This window comes from Mustela putorius, unplaced genomic scaffold, assembly GCF_011764305.1.
Source record: "Mustela putorius furo isolate JIRA1106 unplaced genomic scaffold, ASM1176430v1.1 tig00000095_pilon_pilon_pilon, whole genome shotgun sequence".
NCBI lineage: Eukaryota > Metazoa > Chordata > Mammalia > Carnivora > Mustelidae > Mustela > Mustela putorius.
The window spans coordinates 29,239,319-29,260,850 of record NW_025421280.1 but is presented as its reverse complement, the minus strand read 5'-3'; the positions used below and the strand labels follow the sequence as shown (position 1 = coordinate 29,260,850).

General features: G+C 50.9%; 1 protein-coding gene across 1 annotated transcript; it reads right to left on the bottom strand.

Annotated features, from left to right (window-relative positions):
• Positions 1 to 1,976: 1,976 nt before the first annotated feature.
• Positions 1,977 to 21,376, bottom strand: AKAP8 (A-kinase anchoring protein 8). The gene is made up of 14 exons (XM_004761133.3): positions 21,239 to 21,376; positions 18,744 to 18,782; positions 17,057 to 17,089; positions 16,310 to 16,586; positions 15,397 to 15,886; positions 14,775 to 14,904; positions 14,493 to 14,539; positions 13,391 to 13,424; positions 11,335 to 11,422; positions 9,008 to 9,149; positions 8,613 to 8,706; positions 8,030 to 8,160; positions 6,470 to 6,565; positions 1,977 to 3,723 (listed from the first exon to the last, which is right to left on the bottom strand). Exons 1-14 carry the CDS (start codon positions 21,255 to 21,257, stop codon positions 3,262 to 3,264), a joined length of 2,082 nt encoding a protein of 693 aa, XP_004761190.1. The 5' UTR covers positions 21,258 to 21,376; the 3' UTR covers positions 1,977 to 3,261.
• Between the last annotated feature and the right edge of the window lie 156 nt (positions 21,377 to 21,532).

The following is a 21,532-nucleotide window of genomic DNA, read 5'->3' as shown; positions in this document are numbered from 1 at the left end:
TCTCCGCTGAGCAGAGAGCCCGATGCGGGACTCGATCCCAGGACCCCGAGATCATGACCTGAGCCGAAGGCAGCGGCCCAACCCACTGAGCCACCCAGGCGCCCCGAGCCATCAGTATTAAATCAGTATAAAGCCACACCGTGTTTTCTATACCTATGAAATGCTTCAAGGATGCTACTTCCAAAAGATGCTGTTGGTTCTGAGGTTCTACTTGAACATCACTGTGCCTGTCTAATCACTACTGGGCACACTTGGAGTGAGCAAGACCCTCTTCCAGCCAAGTTGTTGGACAGTGGAAATGTTTTTTATGGTCCAAAATTTAACTGGAGAGGACTTATTAATATTGATAGTTTTTTTTTTTTTTGAAAGAGGAGTAGGAACAAACAGAGTGGATGAGAGAGAATCCCAAGCAGGCTCCAGTGAGGAGCCCAAGGTCGGGCTCAATCTCACAGCCTAGGATCATGACCTGAGCCGAAATCAAGAGGACACTTGGGTGCCTGGATGGCTCAGTTGGTTAAGCTACTGTCTTCAGCTCAGGTCATGATCCTTGAGAGTCCAGGGGTCGAGTTCTGTATTGGGCTTCCCCTGCTCTGTAGGGAGCCTGCTTCTCCCTCTCTGGCTACCACTTCCCTTGTTTGTGCTCTAATAAGTAAATAAAATCTTAAAAAAAAAAAAAGAGTAGGACACTTAATTGGGGTACTCAGGTATCCCCGACTATGCACTTTTACTTTTTTTTTTAGTGATCTCTACATGTAATGACTGTGCCTCTCAAACTTGTGACCCTGAGATCAAAAGTCGCATGTTCTTCCATCCGAACAGGTGCCCGATGTCCTCTGGAACGAGTACTTTGCTTATTACACGGTGGTATTTCCCCTTTAGTAACTGAATTAATTTCATAAAAACCCCAGTGAAATCACACAGGTCCACAATAGGATTACATGAAGCTGACATCAGGCTGCCATTTCTGAGATATTTTGGCTTGGGAATAGCAGGGATTGTCAAATCCTATAAACCCCCCCCCCTTTTTTTTTTTGAAGATTTTTTACTTGAGAGAGTGTGTGGGAGCAGGAAGTAGGAAAGGGAAAAAGCAGATGCCCCCTGAACAGGGAGCCCGACCCAGGACCTGGAGATCATGACCTGAGCTGAAGGCAGCTGCTTAAGAGAGTCACCCAGATGCCTCATCCCCTAAATCTTCTTAAAAAAAAAAAAAAAAAAAAAAAAAAAAAAAAAAAAAAAAAGTCTCCGGGCACCTGGGTGGCTCAGTGGGTTAAAGCCTCTGCTTTCGGCTCAGGTCATGATCTCAGGGTCCTGAGATCAAGTCCCGCATCGGGCTCGCTGCTCAGCAGGGAGCCTGCTTCCTCCTCTCTCTCTGCCTGCCTCTTGGCATACTGGTGATCTCTGTCAAATGAAGAAATAAAATCTTAAAAAAAAAAAAAAAGGTCTCTATAAAGTTCAGGGCCATTGGTGTCTCACATTATCTGTGCATTAATTTGGGTTACCTGCGTATCTTCAGATGACAACCCTAAAAGTTACTTACACTTCCCCTCAGGTTTCTCATCAACCAGTGGGAAACAACTAAAGTAAGGGGCCTGCAGGTTATTCCTGTCCCCTCAGGAGACAGAAGGGCATCCCTTAGTGGTATCCAAGTACTTACTCCCATCTTGGGGAATGAGGGCCTGGTTTAAGCCAAGTTTAGAAGTAAAATGATTTGTGTCCTTTCACACTGGCGAGAGGAAGAAATATGCTGAAATTTAGATTGGTTTAAGGCTAGGCCTTGGATTATTTACGAGAGACAAAAGAGCAGTTTCAGAGTTCTGTTACCCTTTCTGAGACTACTGACGTTCAATGCCACCAACCTTTTTGCCTCAAGAGAAGAAACTTCAAAGGGCACCCGCAACCTGTGGGTAAGGCACACCAATGTAACAGTAGTGACGTTAACAATAGTGGCGCCGGGCACAGACAATTCAAAGACACCATTTTCTTACTTACTGAGCAATTTATTTGTTTCTAATTCTTATACTGACTTTTCATAAATATTCATTTCACATTTCCAGTAAAGGTCCTTGAGAGCAGGGCCTTTCTCTTCCTTTTATCATGAATGAGCACCTGGTACGCAGTAGATGCTCATGGAGCCTCCTACCATCTCGCCAGTTCCCTCTGGCCAATGCTTCCCCCAGGAAGACCGTTAAGGGTTTGCTGGGAAAACAGACCCAGAAGCAGCATTTCCAGAGGGAAGTATCTTCCACTTCTTTTGATTATATGAAAGTGTGACTGTTGCTTGCAACCCTTTAACACGTGCCAGCTTTCCTTTCCCACAGATTCAGAAACCTCTAAAGGAATAGTATTTATCTGAAATGTGTTTATTTCACTATATTCATTTCTTACAGATAGCATCTATCTATGGCAATTTATATATTTTCTATTCATGGGAGTGATACTAAGTTTTTTTTGCTTTTAAATATACTTAGGGATTAGTAACTCAATTGAAAGGAAAAACAGGAACAAAAACGCTGAAATAACAGAGAAACACAAATGAGGTTAAAAAAAAAAAAAAAAAAAGAGGAAAAAAAATAAAAAGGCCAACACAAAACCCCTCCAAACTACAGAGTGATTCACCAGAGACTATAGAGATTGGGGGAGTAACACTTTAGGCAAAACGTCCTCATTCTGGAGGGGCTGGTGGGCGGGAGTCCGAGTGTGCAGGTCCACCAAATTCATGAGGCCTTTGAGCACAGCTCATGGATGTGCCAGAACCAACATCGCGTTCACAAGATCCCGCTACATCTTGTGAGGATCTCACACACCACACGCAGTGTGCTACCGAAGCAGGTCAAAAACTGAAGCCAAAGCCAAGTCTTAAAACTTAAAAAAAAAAAAAAAAAATCCTGTATAAAGCAAGATACATCCCAGTATTAAGCTGCTCTCAGAAAAAAAATAAAAAGGGCATTCAGCCAGCTGCTGTATTTAACAAGCAAAATGTCATCAAAATCTAGTTACCCATCTTTTATTATTCCAACTGCAGTGTAGAGAGACTTCACAGCCACGGGGAATGTACAACTTCTGCAGCCTTCGAACCAAGGCAGAAAGCCATACAACTCTAGAACACAAGCCCGTGAGGTACACTTTTTTGAAGCAAATGGCTGGGTCTCTTCACCAAATTTTCCAGCATGTTCCAGAAACACACACCCTAGTTCTGCTTACAAACAAAAGGAGAAAAGAGCAACGCGTGATGAAACACGTCCCTGGTGACAGGGAGGAGGGTCACTCTGAGGGAGGGACGTCTTTGGGGTCCGCATCAGTCTGTTCTGCTTCAGCTTCTGCGACAGCCGGGGCCGGAGTTACGACCCTCACGGGGTCTTCCACCTCTGCTGCGGCCACCTGCATGTCCCCTCCGGCCTCGGCGGCTTCACCTCCTGCCTCCGCTTCGGCACTGCCCTTCTCAGAGGCCACGTCACACGGTGCCTCCACTCCCACCAGCTGTTCGGAGTGGGGACCGCAAGCGGCTTGGGCTGCGTCCGTGGGGCCTTCCCCTTGGGCCAGCGTGTCACTGCCTCCTGGAGCTGGCGCTCCTTCCCCATCTACCGCTCTCACTGCTGCCGTAATGACCTCAGCCAACACCTCTGCGGCCACCTCCTCGGGTGTCTCCTCCTTCTCCTCACCTCCTAAATTGTCATCTCCTTCGATTTCTGCATCGACAGCTTCGCTGGTGAAAGGGTCTTCACCCTGGCCAGGAAGAGCAGAGGGAGACTGAAGGGAGCCCAGGGTGCCGTGTTTTTATGCTGAACAGCCAACAAGAGAAACACTTCCCACTACAGCCAGGGAGTGCGCCCAACAGGTGCTTAGCACCAACCAGATTCAGAAAAGGCTTCTCAGAAAAGCCTTGCTGCAACCGTTTTGCACCTTTTGTCTTTTAACTTTTATTTTTTATTTTATTTTATTTTTTAAAAGATTTTATTTATTTATTTGACAGAGAGAAATCACAAGTAGATGGAGAGGCAGGCAGAGAGAGAGAGGAAAGCAGGCTCTCTGCTGAGCAGAGAGCCCGATGCGGGACTCGATCCCAGGACTCTGAGATCATGACCTGAGCCGAAGGCAGCGGCTTAACCCACTGAGCCACCCAGGCGCCCCTATTTTTTATTTTAAAGATTTTATTTATTTATTTGAGAGAGAGAGAGTGAGAGAGAGCATGAGAGGCGAGAAGGTCAGAGGGAGAAGCAGATTCCCCACAGAGCTGGGAGCCCGATACGGGACTCGATCCCGGGACTCCAGGACCGTGACCTGAGCCAAAGGCAGTTGCTTAACCAACTGAGCCACCTGAGCCACCCAGACGCCCGAACTTTTATTTTCTTATTTGGTTAGCTAGGACTAAAGCAGAATGGGGAAGGCAGAATCAGGGGCTATTCTTGTTATGCATACTAGTAATTTTAATATTCACAATGGGTTTTTGAAAGATGTACTTCTCCCTCATTCAAAAGCTTTTAATATATTTTAGAATGATTTACAAGTACTTATTAATTTATTTTAAAGACTTTGAATTGTTTAAGAAAGAGAGAGGGACACCTGGGTGTTCAGTTGGTTATGTATCTGCCTTCGGCTCAGATCATGATCCCAGGGTCCTGGGATCAAGCCCCGAGTCAGGCTCCCTGCTCAGTGGAGAACCTGCTTCTCCCTCAGCTGATACTCTTCCTGCTTTTCTTTCCCTCTCTTGCTGTGTCTCTCTCTGACAAATAAATGAATAAAATAAAATAAAATAAAATAAAATAAAAAAGAGAGCACATGCATGTGAGAGGGGCAGAAAAAGCAGCAGACTCCCCGCTGAGCAGGGAGCCTGACACATGGCTCGATCCCAGAACCCTGGGATCATGACCTGAGCTAAAAGCAGCCATTTAACTGACTAGTGAGCCACCCAGGTGCCCCTATTTACAAATATCTAATACAACTGCCCCCGTTTTACACTTTTTATTCAAGCATATAGTAGTGAAGAAAGGTTCAAAAAGACTTAGGATTTCTTAACCCAATTGAAACAAAAAAGACTATTTTAAATTTTCATGTCATTTAAGTACACAGCCCTGGTTATACAGGTGCCCCATTTTGTAGGTAAGGAGACTCAGCAAGCTGCCCAAGGCCAGGATGGAATCCAAATCTGACTCTCAAAAGCCAAAATTCAGCTAAAACTGTCTCTAGTTTAGGAAATGTAAACATCATCAGCAGATCAAGAAGTGGATTTTAGGGCGCCTGGGTGGCTCAGTGGGTTAAGCCGCTGCCTTCGGCTCAGGTCATGATCTCAGGGTCCTGGGATCGAGTCCCACATCGGGCTCTCTGCTCGGCAGGGAGCCTGCTTACTTCTCTCTCTCTCTCTGCCTGCCTCTCAGTGTACTTGTGATTTCTCTCTGTCAAATAAATAAATAAAATCTTAAAAAAAAAAAAAAAAAAAAAGAAGTGGATTTTAAAAATACAGTATTTAGGGGGCACCTGGCTGGCTCAGTCAGGGGAGCACATGACTCTTGACCTCAGGGTCAGGAGTTCAAGGCCCACACTGGGTGCAGAGGTTACTTAAGAAAAAAAAATCGGGGTGCCTGGGCGGCTTGGTTGGTTAAACATCTGCCTTTGGCTTGGGTCATGATTCCAGGGTCCTGGGATCAAGTCCCGCACTGGGCTCCCTGCTCAGGGGGGAGCCTGCTTCTCCCTCTCCCACTCCCCCGCCTGCTTGTGACCCCTCTCTTGCCGTCTCTCTCTGTCAAATAAATAAATAAAATCTCAAAAAAAGAAAAAAAATCTTTGAAATAAAGTACAAACAAAAGCACTGACCAGCCACAGTTCTTAAATTGTTATTTAGATTCTATGCCTTTAACGGCTGGCACGAAAAGAAGAATCTAAGGACCGAAAGGCTAGCAAACAGGTCCTCGTAGTTGGGCTGTGCTGGTGCTTTACTCTGCACCCCCCACACTGAAGTCCGGGGTGAAGTGTTTAGCAAATGGGCTTCCCAAGGAGGAAGCAGGGGCTGTCCCAGCTGGGCTTCGCTCCAGGGCACCCTGTCTGGAATTCTACTATTCTGCTCCTGTCACTAAGGCTCAGTATTGTGGCAGCACTGGCCCTTCCTCCCCTCGAGCTCTTGGCTCACGGATAGCTGCCTCTGCTGCAAAACCTCTTTCTGGCTTCTTTCCTGGACAAGCATCACCTAACCTGGATTTCCCTGAGTACCTTAGCATCACTTGCTCAGTATTTCGCAGATATTTGAGGTTTCTTATGGTGAGCCCGCACCGCCACACAGACCAATCAAGCAGATCATATCCCAGACCCTGGGCAAGCATGGAGGTGCAGGAAACCCGGCCCGAAACATTCCTGCACCTGGCCGTTCCTCCCAAGACTCAGAAATGCTAAATACTGCGCTCTGGATGCAGCTCCACACTTGCAGAGTCATCCTGCACTCCAGAAGCTTCTCTTGTCCACTGCACTCCTAAGCACGAACCTTGAGATATTTTTCCAGCATCTTCACTATGTGTCTGTTGTTCAAAACACTCTTAGCCACATGGAGACTGGTCTTCTTGAACTGTTCAGCAGCCAACTGCAAATGGAACCAAAGGAGAACTTTTACACATGGTGTACACAGAGGGGGACAAGAAACACTAGCCAGGCTCCCCTGAGTTGCCCTGGGGTCAGCCCGAGACAGGACGAGGACTACCATCTCTCTCTCTCTCTTTTTTTTTTTAAATTTTTAAATTTATTTTTTATTTTTTAAAAAGATTTTATTTATTTATTTGTCAGAGAGAGAGAGGGAGAGAGAGCAAGCACAGGCGGACAGAATGGCAGACAGAGGCAAAGGGAGAAGCAGGCTCCCCGCCCAGCAAGGAGCCCGACGTGGGACTCGATCCCAGGAAGCCGGGATCATGACCAGAGCTGAAGGCAGCTGCTTAACCAACTGAGCCACCCAGGCGTCCCTATCATCTCTCTTCACTATGGCAAGTCCTCTGATGCCAGACTCCAGTAATGAGAGAAAGGTGGCCCTGGAGGGATAGTGGAACTGAGAACATGAGGCAATGCAGAAAAGTTTCAGTGACAAATTCAGCCACGGAAGTAGGAATGCTGCAACTATTTGGCTGTTTTAGAGCTCGACACATTCAAATGATAACCCCTTGTTGGTACGATGCTCTCTGGATGATCTTTCATAAACTAGCAGATTCTAAGGCAGGAGTAAGGACAGGCCTTAAACCAGGGCTCAGCAAGCCAGAGGCTATGGGCCAAATGTGGCCACGCCCATGCTTTACATCTGGATTCTGCTGCTTCTGCCTACTAGCAGCAGCTGTGAGGTGGTAGAGACCCTGGGGCCTGCAAAGCCAAAGTCTGTGATTTGACTCTTTATGAAAACAACAACAACAACAAAACAACTAAAACCGGGCTCCTGGGTGGCTAAGTTGGTTAAGTGACTGCCTTCAGCTCAGGTCATGATCCCAGGGTCCTGGGATCGAGCCCCACATCGGGCTCTCTGCTCAGCAGGAAGCCTGCTTTCTCCTCTCTCTCTTTCTGCCTCTCTGCCTACTTGTGATCTCTGTCTGTCAAATAAATAAATAAAATCTTTAAAAAAACAAAAATAAAACCACACACACACACACACAAAACCCCTGGTAATACCAAGCTACACATTTAGTCTTGGGCCCCATCAGCTAAGTAGGACCAAGTCAGTTCTTAACTATGGGTCCCCTAGGCCACTGTGCTGTGGACAGCCCTCGGCCTCTGCTCCCAGGAAACCCAGTTTGTCAGCAACTGGGAAACGCACTTGTGTGGTTTAAAAGGAACATTCTTAACCAGGAGAATTTCAGCTACTCTAAGTCAACCCTAACCAACACGTTTTTTTCACAATTTAGTAGAAACTGGAATGCCTCTTAGGAGCACTGAAGAAATCACAGACTCAGCGGACTCCATCAAGACCGCCTGAAGATGCCAGCATTCCCTTCAAGACACAGAAGGCTCTGCGCCCCACCGCTGGCGGCCTGCAAGTCCCAACCTGGCCCGGCCCGGGGAGGGGACTCACCCTGCGGTTGTGATTGTGGTCCACCGAGTGCAGGTGCCGCTGGAGGAGCTGATGCTGCGCAGGGATCAGCATGTCACAAGCCAGGCAGTGAGCGGCCTCTATCTTCTTGAAAAAGTGCTCCTGGCCAATCCCTGTTGATAGAACCCAAGTCTGGTACCATCTGGGACAGCTGGCAAGTGATGCTCTTCTCCTGCCCCCAGAAGGGCCCCCATATACTCCCAGCAGTCCCAAAGGACCAGGTTAGGATAGCATCTGTGGGGCCATCACCGTCCTCCAGCATGGGTGTGTGGACAGAAGCCCTTCTATACCTGGGGATCTTCAACATTTTTCATCCTTCTCGTCATTTTTTTTTTTTTCCCCACAAGAAGAAGGAAAAAACACCAGAGGGCTTCCTATCAGTCCAATAAGCTGCCAGCAGCCGTGTGACATTCATCAGGCCATGCTCACAAGGCTCTTTCCATCGCCGAGTGTCCCACCCGAGGGTCCTCCCGTCACACTCTCAGCAGCCCTGCGCTAGGCCAGCTCTGCTATGCCTCATGTCTAAGCAGCACGTGGAATGGTGCGCCCCAGCATCACAACTCACCTTTGAAAGGATCTGGTTTGGGTTTTGTGCTTTCTTTGTCCATTAACTCCTGACGCCGCTTCTCAATCTTCTTGTTCCTGTTTACGATGTACTCCTAGAGGAGATGTCACCGAATGAAACGAGGGCAGCATGGTGTGTGTGCCTCTCCCAGCTACACCAGAGGCAGTCCACCAAGGTGGCTACCAAGCCCCCGGCAGAGGACAGCTCTGTCTCAGCTACCCCACAGATGGGAACTACAATGGCTGGAGTGCTTAGCTGTCCCTCAGACTTGGAACTTGTCTGCTGCTATTCTGAAATGTCCAGGCCTCTTATTTCCCTTCCCTCTCCCTTCTCTGTGAGGGATCAATTTCTGGAGGACCATCAGGAAACCGCGATTGAGGTCAAGTGTGCTTTACCTGGAGGAACTCCACCGTCTTGTCAGGGAGTTTGGTACTGATAAACCTCAGTGTCTCTTTGTGAAATTTGCTTTGCAGATGCTTCTGGATTTCTTCATCTTCAAAGCTACGAAACTTGCACACAGAGCAGGCAAACTGAATCCTGGAGAAAAGATGAAAAGAATGATGACCAAACAATCATCAGCTCATCTTTGGTCAGAATGGAAATGGAAACGGGGAAGCAATTTGCCAAGACTTTTGACGTTGTGTGGGGCGCCAGAGTAGCAGACGCCCCAGGTCTCCCTATCCTGAGAATGGGGGTGCAATCCTGCAAGCGTTTTAGGAAAATGATTCATGCACCACACCCGTCTTTTTGGCCCAAGGGCCCATAAGAGAAGACACTAAGGTGGAGACTTTCCAAACTCTGGACTCCCTGAAGGCCCCAGACCACTGCTTGGGGAGGAGCGGATGCGGGTGTAGTACCTAACTCTAACTTCTTCCTGCGCCACCAGGATAGTGCATGGGAACCTCATTTTAGTGTGAGGGAGAAATTCCTGAAGACCTTCCACGATTTAAAACTCACAAAACCAAGAACAATTTTCCCCTGGGACTTAACATTAAGACCTATCATTATCAAAATCTACAGCTAAAAACCATAATCTTTGTTGTATACTTTAAACCTCACAAATATAGTCATATTATAAAGAGAACAGCCAACAAAGCCCTATGTCCTCACAGTAGAGGCGCTGCTTCCCTCTGCTATGCTCAGGCGGCTTTGGTGTATCTGGGTTAATAGCATAAGCCCTGTGGCACTCAGGATTCCACATCTACCAACTCAGACTTCTGCCAGCTCCCAATGCCTGGCTTCTGACCTCCGAACAAGGCACAAGACACCTGGTTTTGCATATATACTCTCGACAGAGGAGTGATTTTTTTTTTTCTTTCCCTAAAGGTTTTATTTGTTTATTTGAGAGACAGAAAGTGAGCAACAGAGACAACACAAGCTGGGGGAGAGACAGAGGAGGGGAGACCGATTTGGGGCTTGATCCCAGGACTCTGGGATCACAACTTGAGCTGAAGGCAAGGGAGATGCTCAAGTGACTGAGCCACTCAGGCACGCCCCTCAGTAAGAGGAATGAAGGAAAAAGCTCTAGGGCCCTATGAGTACGAACGGGTATCAGGAAGCTATCAAAGAAGTGTGGGGTTCCTGCTTCAGCTTTACCACCCCTGTAACAATTTCTCCAAGTCTCTTTGAGGACCTTCTGTCCCTAGGGTGGAGTCTAAAGATTCCTTCTGAAAAAGTCATCTCAGTTCTCTTAAGGCATGAAAATAATATGACCTAGTCATCATGTATTCATCTATCTGAAAACAAAAATTTTGATGAATTTCTGTTTAACACTCAGAAGATCCTACCTTCTAGTTCCCAGCTTTCTTGCTCTACTGTTGGCTCTTTTTTAAAAACTTAAAAAAAAAAAAAATGTATTTACTTGACAGAGAGAGAGACATCACAAGTAGGCAGAGAGGCAGCAGAGAGGGGAGGGGGGAGTCCCCTGCTGAGCAGAGCGCCCAGATGTGGGGCTCAATCCCAGGACCCTGAGATCATGACCTGAGCTGAAGACAGAAGGTTAACCGGCTGAGCCACCCAGGCACCCCAACTGTTGGCTCTTTTGCTAAAGTTTCTTTTGCATTTATTTGCACAGAAAAAGCACCACCCCATTTGAGCATTAAGGGCAAGGATCCCCCCTTACGACAGAAGGAGAGCCTGTGTGTAGAAAAACCACACGTGGTCAAGGCCTGAGCAACCAAGGGCTCCCGTGGCCACCAGTAGTTTACATCTCTAGTCAGTAGTCACCTGATCACTGGAGAGACAGAGAGGCACATGGTGTGGTCACCCCAACACCCTTCGCACTTTTGTAATTCTTTTTCTGTTTATAGACAAAATCTGTAAGATACTATCCTTGCATACGTAACTGCCATGTTGAACTGTGGAGGTGGTCTGGATTTGGATAAGACACCCAAAGCACCTTCTCAGCAGTTCTGCTGAATGAAGTTCACCTCTCCGGAGTGACACACACAAACCAGGGGCAAGGAAACTCGCGGGAGGGGAGCAGAGAGCAAGAGAGCCCCCTGCTGGATACATGCGGGCCACAGAGACCCACTGGCAAGAACAGAATGCCATCTGTTTCCCCAGTTTTGTCTCCTCTCCACCTGACTCGGATTTCCTGACAGGCTCCAGAGGCAGATCAAACCGAGCTGCTCCTGCATTGTGGAGTGAAGACAGATGGGCTCCGGAGAACCCTGCCAGCGCTCAGCTTCCGGCCAACCTCCCACGTTGCCTGCCTCCTCACCTGTCCGCCGCTCGGTCTCGCATCCGGTCTCTCCTCCTTTGCTTTTCTCTTCTCTTCTTTACTTCATCATCCTCATCGTCCTTCTCTCCTGCAACAGATAACTTCCTTCGAGATGCCCTGAGGAGCCCACAGAGGAGCTGAGCACCAGGGCCTTGATGGGGGTGGGGGGCCACAGTATGGCCACTACGCCCCCGTACCCGCCGCTGCCTCCACACAGGGCAGGGTCAGGACACCCTGAGGCACCAATAGTCTGTCAAAGGCTCCCAACAGGGATGTGCCTTTGATGAGAACCCTTGGGAGTTCCCAGGGAGTCATCTTACTTCCCCCCCATGGCCTGATAAGGCTGGGATGGGCCAGAGACCCAGTCCGCCCATCCCACTCACACCGTGGCCCACCTGCTCTCTTGTCCTTTCCTATCCTGCTTTTCCGATCCAGTGCCCTACCATTGGGTCTTCTCCCAAAGTCACTTAAGGAGAGAGAGAAGCAGTTCTTCCCAGATAAAGAGGCAGCAGCTGGAAGGCCTCAGAAAATAAAGCAAGCCACTCTACCGCCCTCCGTCCCACCTCTGGGTGGACCATGACGACTGTCCCGTCAGGCTCTTCTGAACTAGGGCCTCAGCAGGTCTGACAGTCCTTGCTGGCCCAAACTCTATCTTCCACTCACAAAAACAGTCCATCTAGGGCCTTCCCAGGGCTACGAGGGAAGCAGTCCTAGAAACAAAAGTGGGAAGAGACCAACTGGTCCTCCGTCGTCCCCTGGGGCCAGCGCAGGAGCTCCTCCGAGAGCTGTGCAGCCCAGCGTCCCAGCGTCAGGCCAGGCCAGGCCAGGCCAGGCCACTGTGGCTCAGGGCCAGGGCCAGACACTAACGAAAGGTTGGATAAGCATCTGAACTGTAACCCCTACCCCTGATGCCAGTCACGAGACTGTCCCACGAAGATGGCGACCGGCGTGCGCTGCTCAGAAGCCTCTCAAAAGGGCGTGTGGGGTTTTTGGCAAGAGGTCACTGCCTGAAACTATTACTGCTGTTTAATAGCAAAGTCATCCCGGGTAGGCAGCAGGACCTGCGCGCAATAAACATGTCACCTTTGCTTTAGCATCTGCCCTGCTGCACGAGCTGCTAAATGCTGTGTGGTCCCAAGCTACAGGCATAACTGCTTCAGGACTGAGGCGGGAGGACCTCAGCAGGGTGGCTCGGCCTGAACACACAGGAGGAGGATCTAAGCCAGGGGCCTGCAGACTGACGGGAGCAGAGCCACAAAGGAGGCAGCCTGTCATTCTTGGGGAAAAGCAGCTACGGACAGACCCTTGGGAACAGGAAAAGAAACAAGTGGTTTCTGGGTAAGCTCAAGGCCACATAGTCTCAGGCTGCTTCTCCATGGCCCGTCAAAAAGGTTTAACTTTGCTCTGCTCTTGCCACTTATTTTGGACTTGCAGGTGCCCCGCAAGGGCACTGGTGAGCCCTGCTGAGCAAGGACAATCTCTGGAGGATCCTGGGCTTGGGTGTACCTGACAGGTCTCCCCTCCCTCCTCCCCCAGCTCCCAACCGGGGCAGGTGTCTAAACTCTGTCCTGCACAGCAGGATGACTGCTGCTGCTGGCATCCCCACCACAGAAGCTGAGGGCACAAGCCTGGGCTGGCAGCCGAGGAACTATGAGGAAAGAAAGAAGCCCAGGAAAAGACAGTAGAGGGATGTGCACTGGCCAATAAGTAACACAGAAGATGGGCTGGAGAGCGCCTTTCTTTCATTTCTGAGACTCTCCCTTCCCTACCGCCGCAAGCTGTTGTAGACACTCAGGAATGAGGTGTTCCCCCAGCCCCCCGCCACAGCCTCCCATGAAGTGAGGCAAACAGATTTGTTTCCAACAAGTGCTCTTCTAAGCACTGGAGTAGGGCCTCACGGTGAGCGCCATGGCCAAGGCCCACCCAGTGGCCATGGCCTCTCTTCTGCCCTGAGCCACCAGTCCCTGCATCCAGGCCCCAGGCTTGCTCAGAAGGCCAGCCCGGCCTGAGCTGAGCAGACAAAGGAAAGCTCAGAGGGACACCAAGCAATGCCTACCTCTCTGCCTCCCGGGGTCGAAGAATTCATCCTCCTGAAAAAGGGAACACACAAAGTCGGACTATGAGGTGGAGTTTCCGTAACTTTCTACAACCGACCTAGCACCCTGCCACTACCTGGTCACAGTGTGTCAGGACAAGTCCCAGGGCAGTGGGAGAGGCTGAGCGTGTTCTGTCACTGCTCCTGGTTGCCTTCTGAGATTCTGCAATGACCAGCTGCTTTTCTAGTAAAGTCACTGGCTCTTTTCTGGTTCTTTCTACGGCTAAAGAACTGCCCTTGGTAATTGTGTGCCTGCGCAGTTCTGCACGTGGGAGTGCCAAGAGCCCATCCATCAGCTCTGTCATGAAACCCTGACTGACAGGATGCTAACTCCAGCAAGCTTTACCGAAAAAGGGCTTTACCATGTTCCCCAGCCTTCTGTTCATATTTACCAAAGGCTGTAACAAACCAGGTGTGGATTAAAAATGATGCATCTGTAACTGAAAATCGAAACATTGCCCATTTCTTAGACATTCAGCTCAAGATTAAATAAAAGTCACCAGCAGAGACACAGAGATTCCCAGACTCAAGATCTAAGCAAACCAATTAGGGAGTAAGACACGCCCCCCCCCAGCCCCAATCTGACCATCAGAAGCACTTGGTCGAAGCCTTCACACATCCAGGTCTCCAGGCTACCCCCAGACATGGATTAGAGTTTGCAGGGGTAGCAAAGGCTCACCACCTAGGTGCTCGTGTGCGGTCATGGCTCAGGGGTGGCCTTTAATGCCTATCTCCTGTGACTGGCTTTAAGGGCTGATGACAAGGAGGCAGCTGAGCACCAGCACAGGGGTGGCAGGACACGAGTTTGAAAGTCTCGGCCCGCGTGTGGCTATGCAAATCACTGACGATACAGGAATGGCCGGGGTTTTTTTCAAGAAGGAAGGATTGTCATGAGTGCAAAACTCTTAGAAATCTAGCTGCAAGTCAGACTATTAAATCCACTCACAAAGCAATCAAGTCTACCACAGAAGCTGTTCCTGCCTCTTTGGGAGAAAAAGGCTAAGTAAAGAAAAAATCCCACACTAGAGAAATAAAAAAGGGTGACCAGTGAAGATGGACTTACACCCCTGAATTCTTCATCTCCTGACCGGAAGTCAGCAGCTCCATCATCTACCAGACACAAAGGAGAGAGAAAGTCAGCCCCTTGGGAGTTGGTCCACTCCTTGTTTCACCCTCCTAGGCTCACTGTCCAGAGTGACCATGCTTGTGCTAACTGCAGTGGGGGCCGCGGGAGACTGGGTGACACACACCACCCTCGAGTTCAACACATGTCCACTATATGTACGGGCGGGCAGGTAGAGTACTGAGCAGGAAACAGATTCATCCCACACCCCCCGGGGCCTACCGTTTTCAGAAAAATCTCCTTCGCTATCAGCCCGGGCCAGTTTGGCATCTGGCTCATCGTAGATCTGGAACTGCTTCCGTTTTCTGCCCATGCTGTCTGGGCCACAGCGGTCAAACCCTCTCCGCCTGGGCTACAGACACAAGCACATCTGATGTACCGCTTACCGGGACCATTAAGATACCCCAGAGAAACGAAGAACGGAGAGGTTATAACATCAGAGAAGAGGCAGAAAAGATATTTCCAGAAAACAAAGGGAGAAGACATAGTTGAGCCATGCCCCCATCCCCAATTTCATGCCACGCAGAAGTCAGACACAGAAGGCCACATGTTATGACTGCATTCACATGAAAGCTTGGGAGAAATGACTCTACAAAGATAGAAAGCAGATTAGTGCTTGCCAAGGCTGGAGGCGAGGATGGGGAGTGACTGCTAATGGCAGAGGTTTGCATCTTTCCCAGCGGATGGAAATGTTATATAAAATTAGATGCTGGTGAAGGCTGCACAATTCTGTACGTTTTACTAAAACCTGATCATGCACTTAAAAATGGGTGAATCTTACAGGACACAAATTTGCCTCTACCTAGCTGTTTGAAAGGCAGATTAGAACTTCCTGAGGGCTTACCCGATCCCTCATCCGGGTCTGTGACCGGCCACATCCGTAGGACACCGAGTTGTCATAACCGCCGGCCCCCTGCATGCCCATTACACCGAAGTCAGGGGCCACGGACTGGGAGAACAGGGAAGGCGGTGGCCGGCTGGGGGAGGGGCCTCCCAGGCCCCGCCCACCCACATAGTTCAGTTCTGTCCAAGGAGCAGACAAAGGCTCTGAGGGGGCTGCCGGCGGCATGAAAGGGTCGCTGCGCATGAAGGTGCTGGGGTTGCTCCGGTCCTGGAAGCGGCCCTGGCCCTGGCCCCGGCCCCGCATGAAGCCATCAAGGGAGCCCCGCTCACGGGCTGGGTCTCGGCAGTCACTGTACTGACTGCTAAAGCCACCGTTTCGGTCAGGCCCCAGGTCAAAGTCATAATCGTAGCTATAGCTGGGGCGATAAGGATGGTGCTCGGGGAGGCAAGACCTGGAGTCATAGGACTCGAACGACTGGAAGCGGAAGGAGCTGGAAAGGAAGCATAACCGTCACTATAATCCAGGTACAAGCCCAGGTCTCCTTCACAGCTGGCTTCCCTATATTCAGAACAGCACACCACACCACCACAGAGGTCTCCTCAATGCTGAGAAGGCACAACATATAAACCCCCTTGGACATTGCTGAATGAGGTACATGAAACCCTTGGCCACAAGAACAAGACCTACAGGTACCTGACGCAGAAATAAGAAGTCTAGCACTGGTGTAGTTTAGCTAAGCCCCACCACCCCAGACACAAATAGTCCCACTGTGATGCCTCTGCCCAACTCATCTACTCCACACTCAGGAGGGAGCTGGGGGAAAGCCCTCCCCGGAAGAGGGGGTCCCCACTGTCATCTGCACAAAGCTGGGGCTGGGGGGGATCCTCAGGGAAGGGACCAAGTTCATAATCACCTCTCCCGGTCCTGCATGCCCTCCCCACCGCCGCTGCTCCCGCCCCTGCCTCCTTCCTTGGACATCATGTCCAAACGCTGGTTGATCTTGGCAATGAGGGAGTCGGAATTGTCGGTGCACGGCTCTGGGCCGTAAGAAGCCATGTGCACGGCAGGGCCCCCAGCTCCCAGGCCATCACTGGCCTTGGTGGCCTCCCATGAGGCTGGGCCATAGCTGTAGGTCGCTCCCGTGTTGACATTGGTGTTCTGTGCGCCATAATAATTGTAGTTTTCATAACCTGCCACAGGGAGGAAGAGCCAAGACACAAAGTCAGTCTATGGCAGACACATCTGGGGAGAAGCACCCACTACCCACACAGAAGGAAGAGTGTCAGGGAACCAAGTGTCACTGGCATCACCCCACACTGTGCACATCGCCTGCCAAAAGACACCAGGAGAAGGGCAACGATGCAGCCTCAGCAATGAGCGGTAGGTTTTCCATGCCAGATCTGAAGTCTTGCTCCTCATCCAAAGCCAGAGATGGCTGAGAACGCACAAGCGGCAGTGGGGGCTGCTGCTCCCAGAACACAACCACAACCCTGGCCTCCAACAAGTTCTCCTTGAGAATGCCTGGACCTGCCAAGTCTTCAGGAGATCTATGAGCCCAGCTAGAATGGGAGATGGGGATGGGAGGTCCCTGTGTCCCAGCCCTTCTGGGTAGCTGACCAGAGGAACATCTTGCCCACTCACAGACACCCAAAGGGCCTACCTTGCCAGCTGGCCACACCAGTTCCGTAGGCACCTTAGAGGAAACAAAAACAGACAAGAGCTTTGTATACAGAGTGAAGGTACCTGAAATAGCCCCGCTAACCATCCCCTCACTCCACTACACACAGGTCCAGGGCCGCAGGCGGCAATCTGTGGGAGGCACCCCTGGCTGTCCGATAAGGCCAGGAATGGCTGGGGCCCACCAGCTGTAAAACTCATTTCCTGTGTGGAGCACTCAGTTAAGCATAACCAAGACTTCTCTTGCAGGCAAGCCCCGTCTCCCCGAGTAGGACAAGCGGAAAGGACGCTGCAGCATTCCCAGGAAGTGTCCAGCGTGGGCCACCAGCCAAGAGGCCAGATCCCCTTGGCAGAGCCCTTCAAAAAGTGCCAGTTCTCACCAGCAGCTGGAGCTCAGGCACCATCAACACAGACAATGTATCAGTGGAAAATCATGTCCCCGACTCAACTGAGGAAGGGGACATTATGTACCCTAGTGACATGAAGGGCCTCTTCCTTTAAAACTTGGTGATGGGTGAAAAAGTGATTCCGGGACGCCTGGGTGGCTCAGTTGGTTGAGCAGCTGCCTTCGGCTCGGGTCATGATCCCAGTGTCCTGGGATCGAGTCCCACATCGGGCTCCTTGCTCTGCAGGGAGCCTGCTTCTCCCTCTGACTCTGCCTTCCACTCTGTCTGCCTGTGCTCGCTCTCTCTCTGACAAATAAATAAATAAAATCTTTAAAAAAAAAAAAAAAAAAAAAGTGATTCCACCACCCCCAATGGTGCTAAGGGCAAGTTCCGGGCTCAGAAAACAAGGAGGGCCCTCAGCCCATCCCCTGGAACAAATGCTGGCAAAAAGCAGAAAACTTTGCCACAGGAAGGACATTTGGGTCCTTCAAGCACAAAGAGCCTCGTGATCTGGATTCCAGAGCAGGGGCGGAAGTCAAGCCCCACGTCACATCTAGTCCGCTGCCTGTTTTTGTACAGCCAACAAGCTAAGAATGGATTTTACTTTTTTAAATGGTTGCAGATTTAAAAAAAAAAAAAGAGTATTTCATGACATGAAATGCATTCTTTGTGTCCTTCATATACTTATCAAAACTCACAGAACCATGCAACCAGTGAGTATAAATGTGGATCATAACTAACAACAGTGTATTGACACTGACTTGTTGCTGAGAATAAATGTTTCCCACTAATGCTAAATATTAATAATAAGGGAAACTCCTGGGGTGAAAAGTAGCGAGATCATATGGAATCCTGTACTACCTGCTTAATCCCATAAATCTAAAACCGTTGAAAAATAAAGTCTATTAGTCAAAAAAATCTTTCATTAACCCCCTGGCTATTTACTTAGAATAACCCAAATGCCTAAAATAAAGACTATCACACATGAAAATTACATGGTATGCAAATTTCAGCGCTCTTAAGTAAATATCACCAGCACACAGCCACATCTATTTCTCTATAAACATCTCTGTGACTCCTGCATCACAGAGACTGTGTAGCTCCCAGAGCCAAAACAAACTTCACTGTGTAGCCCTTTACAGAAAAGGTCGCTGGATCCGCAGGCTAGCGCCAGTCCCCCTGTCAGCCTCTCCAGATTATAGTTCACGGTGTCTAGGTTTGTTATGATGGTACCTCAGATCAGACCTGCGGGGGTGGAATCTGAGCCTCCCCATAAGGTCTTACCTTGGGTGTTGGCAGGTCCAGTACTCCATGCCCCATAGCCTGCGGAGAGAAGAACTGTGAGTTACGATCCTATTTGTCACGCTAGACAAGAGGTGCTTCTGAGGTGCTCTGAGGAGCCAAAAGTGATCGCCTTTAAGGAGAGTTCCATGTCAGCCTCACGAGGCACCAGAATGCACACTGTCCCTCTAAAAATTCTCCACAGCTGGTTGATTCGCATTACCACACTCCACCTGCCTGAGGTCAAAGCAGAAAAAGAGTTGGGGAGAATAGGCTTTGGGGCCAGCTCTGCTGGCAGCCTGCTGAGGGACCGTGGCCCAAGTCTCAATCCACAACTTAGGAGAACACAGGACAAAATGCCAGCTGGCCTGGTAGGAGGACACAGTTGTGTCCATACCCTGGGGGCGGTTTGGCTCACCAAGCAGCCCTAAGTCCTCCATAACTGAAAAACAAAGTTCAGAATTTGGAGACGACAACAGTGCCACTGTAGGCCTCACTTCTTTGTGACTTTGGACCCTCCAATGCTCCCCTGGGCCTTCAAGTCCCAGGGCTTCAGCCTGGCCTAAGGTATCCAGGTAGCACTCCTCTCTGTGGTGGCTTCCCTTGCCCCTGTGGACTCCCATGACAGCATCTGTATGGGTCTGTCATTTCTCTGTCCCTGGAACCTCAGAGCTGGGAAAGGGCAGTTATCCACACCCGTCAACAATCCCCAACATTACAGAACAGGAATACACCCTGTCTCTCTCCCCAGAGCAACCCAAGCCACTAGCTAAGTGTCCAACGTGTGCTGACACATGACAGGCACTGAGCATACGTTAGTGTCCCTGAATGCCATTTAGAGATTAGAAAGCTAACGCCTAAAGGTTAGGGTCCTTGATCCAAAGACATGCCGCTGATGTTTGCCCTCTCCAGACTACAGTCTCCCCATGCCACACAGCCTTCTACACGTGTGAGGTAGAAAGACCAAGCAGCGAGTCTATCAGCAAATGGCCAACTACGGGGTGCTGGTCTAAGTTGCATACGCTAATCACATAACCTCACAATGCCCCTTTAGGTGGGTAATAATTACCCTGTTGTACCCAGAGGCTCAAGTGGCTGGAGAATGGAAGAACTGGGACCTGAACTCAGATCTAGATACCTACTACAGCCAGAGAACAACTGTCAAGACTCAGGAAGTCTGAGAAATAACTCTAGGTGCCAAAGCTAGGAAGAATTCAGGGAGGCCCCACCACCTAAACTGAGTCTGAAGGGTTTTGGCAAACAGGAAGTGAGGGAAACAAAACCTCTTCATGCTCAGGGTGTGTACACGGGGCAGGATTACTGTCTGAGAGATCTGGTGAGAAGCAGGCAAAAAATTGCGAGACCCCATCAGATTGCAGAAAAGACGGGAGAAGCCAGGGTGAGGCACCCCTGGACCCTGGAGGCAAACACACCGTGCACCTCAGGACCTCCCTTGCAATTACTGCTGCTGGATCCTCACACTGCCACCTTTCAAGATCTGTGCCTTCCCTAGCGGTTGCGGCCGAGATCAGACTGCTTGCTTCTCCAAGCTCACATACTTGGATAAGGACTGCACCTTGTCAAGTCCTAGCCCACGTATTCCAAAGCTCGACTGCTCCCTCCCGGCAAACCTGACGTCCAGCACGGAGTAAATGCCTCCGAGGAACCTCTGATTCTGGACACTGAGACCCGGCCGCTAGAGAAGATCCGTCCTGCCGGAGGCTGCGAGGCCCAAGGGGCACACACTCCCTCTTTCACAGCTCTCAGCCACTTCCAGGCCACCCTCCTCCCCGCCCCCAACGCACAAAAAGACACCCAACACCTGACCGCGAAGTCTTGTCCCTAGGCCAGCACGAGTCCTGCACAGGGCAGGAGTCCGCCGAGACTGACCCCTGCAGAGACCGTGCTCAAAACCACTGCGCTGCACCGCGGGACTGGAGGAGAAAGGTCTGACGCCGCGCCGCCCGGACGGCTTCCGGGACCCGCGCGACCGACCACGTGCACCGCGCGCAGGCCCCCGCGAAGCCCCACAGGCCGGAGACAGGCACCCCAACTCCCTCGGGCTCCAACCGCGGACCCCGCGCCCCACGAGCTCTCGCTGTGGCTCCGCCCCCGGGCGCCGCCATTTTGTGGTCTTCGGAAGGGGAAGGCGGGCCTCCGAGCGGCGGGGTCCACCGACCCAGCTTCGCTGGAGCTGAAGGGTAGAAACGGCCAGGACAGCCCAAGGCGCCCCCCGAAGCCCGCCGCAGCCTCTGCCCGCCAAACCCCGCCCGCCTCCTCAAGCCTGGCCGACCAATCCGCACGCAGCGCCCCGGGAGCGACGGCTCCTAGGTCCAATGAGCAGCGCGCGCGCGCGCCCCGGCCTCCTCTCCGCGAGTCGGGCTGGAGTAACCGCTCTCCGGCGTAGGCCCGAGTCCGCTGCCCTCTACGCAGCCCTAGCTGCGTTGCTGAGGGAGCACCCGTCTGCCTCCACCCCACATTGAGCCACCCCGACGAACCTCCGTAGCCCTGCTCCATGTCTTCAGCTCGGCCCGCCAGCAGCCCCTTTTTCTAGGCTGCCACAGGACGCATGCGCTCAACACACCTTCCGCCGCCCGCTACTGGAAGACCAGGCGCATACGTCACTCCTTCCGCACACCACCATTGGCTAGCTTTCACTGCGCACCCACCCCTGTCTCCCCTGCGGGCCTTCCGGTTGCTTGGGCTCGGCTTTCACAGCATCTTGGGAGTTTTGGTCCGGCCACGGAGTCTTACTGCGCGCAGGCGCTTCCCTCTTCCTTCCTGCCGCCAGT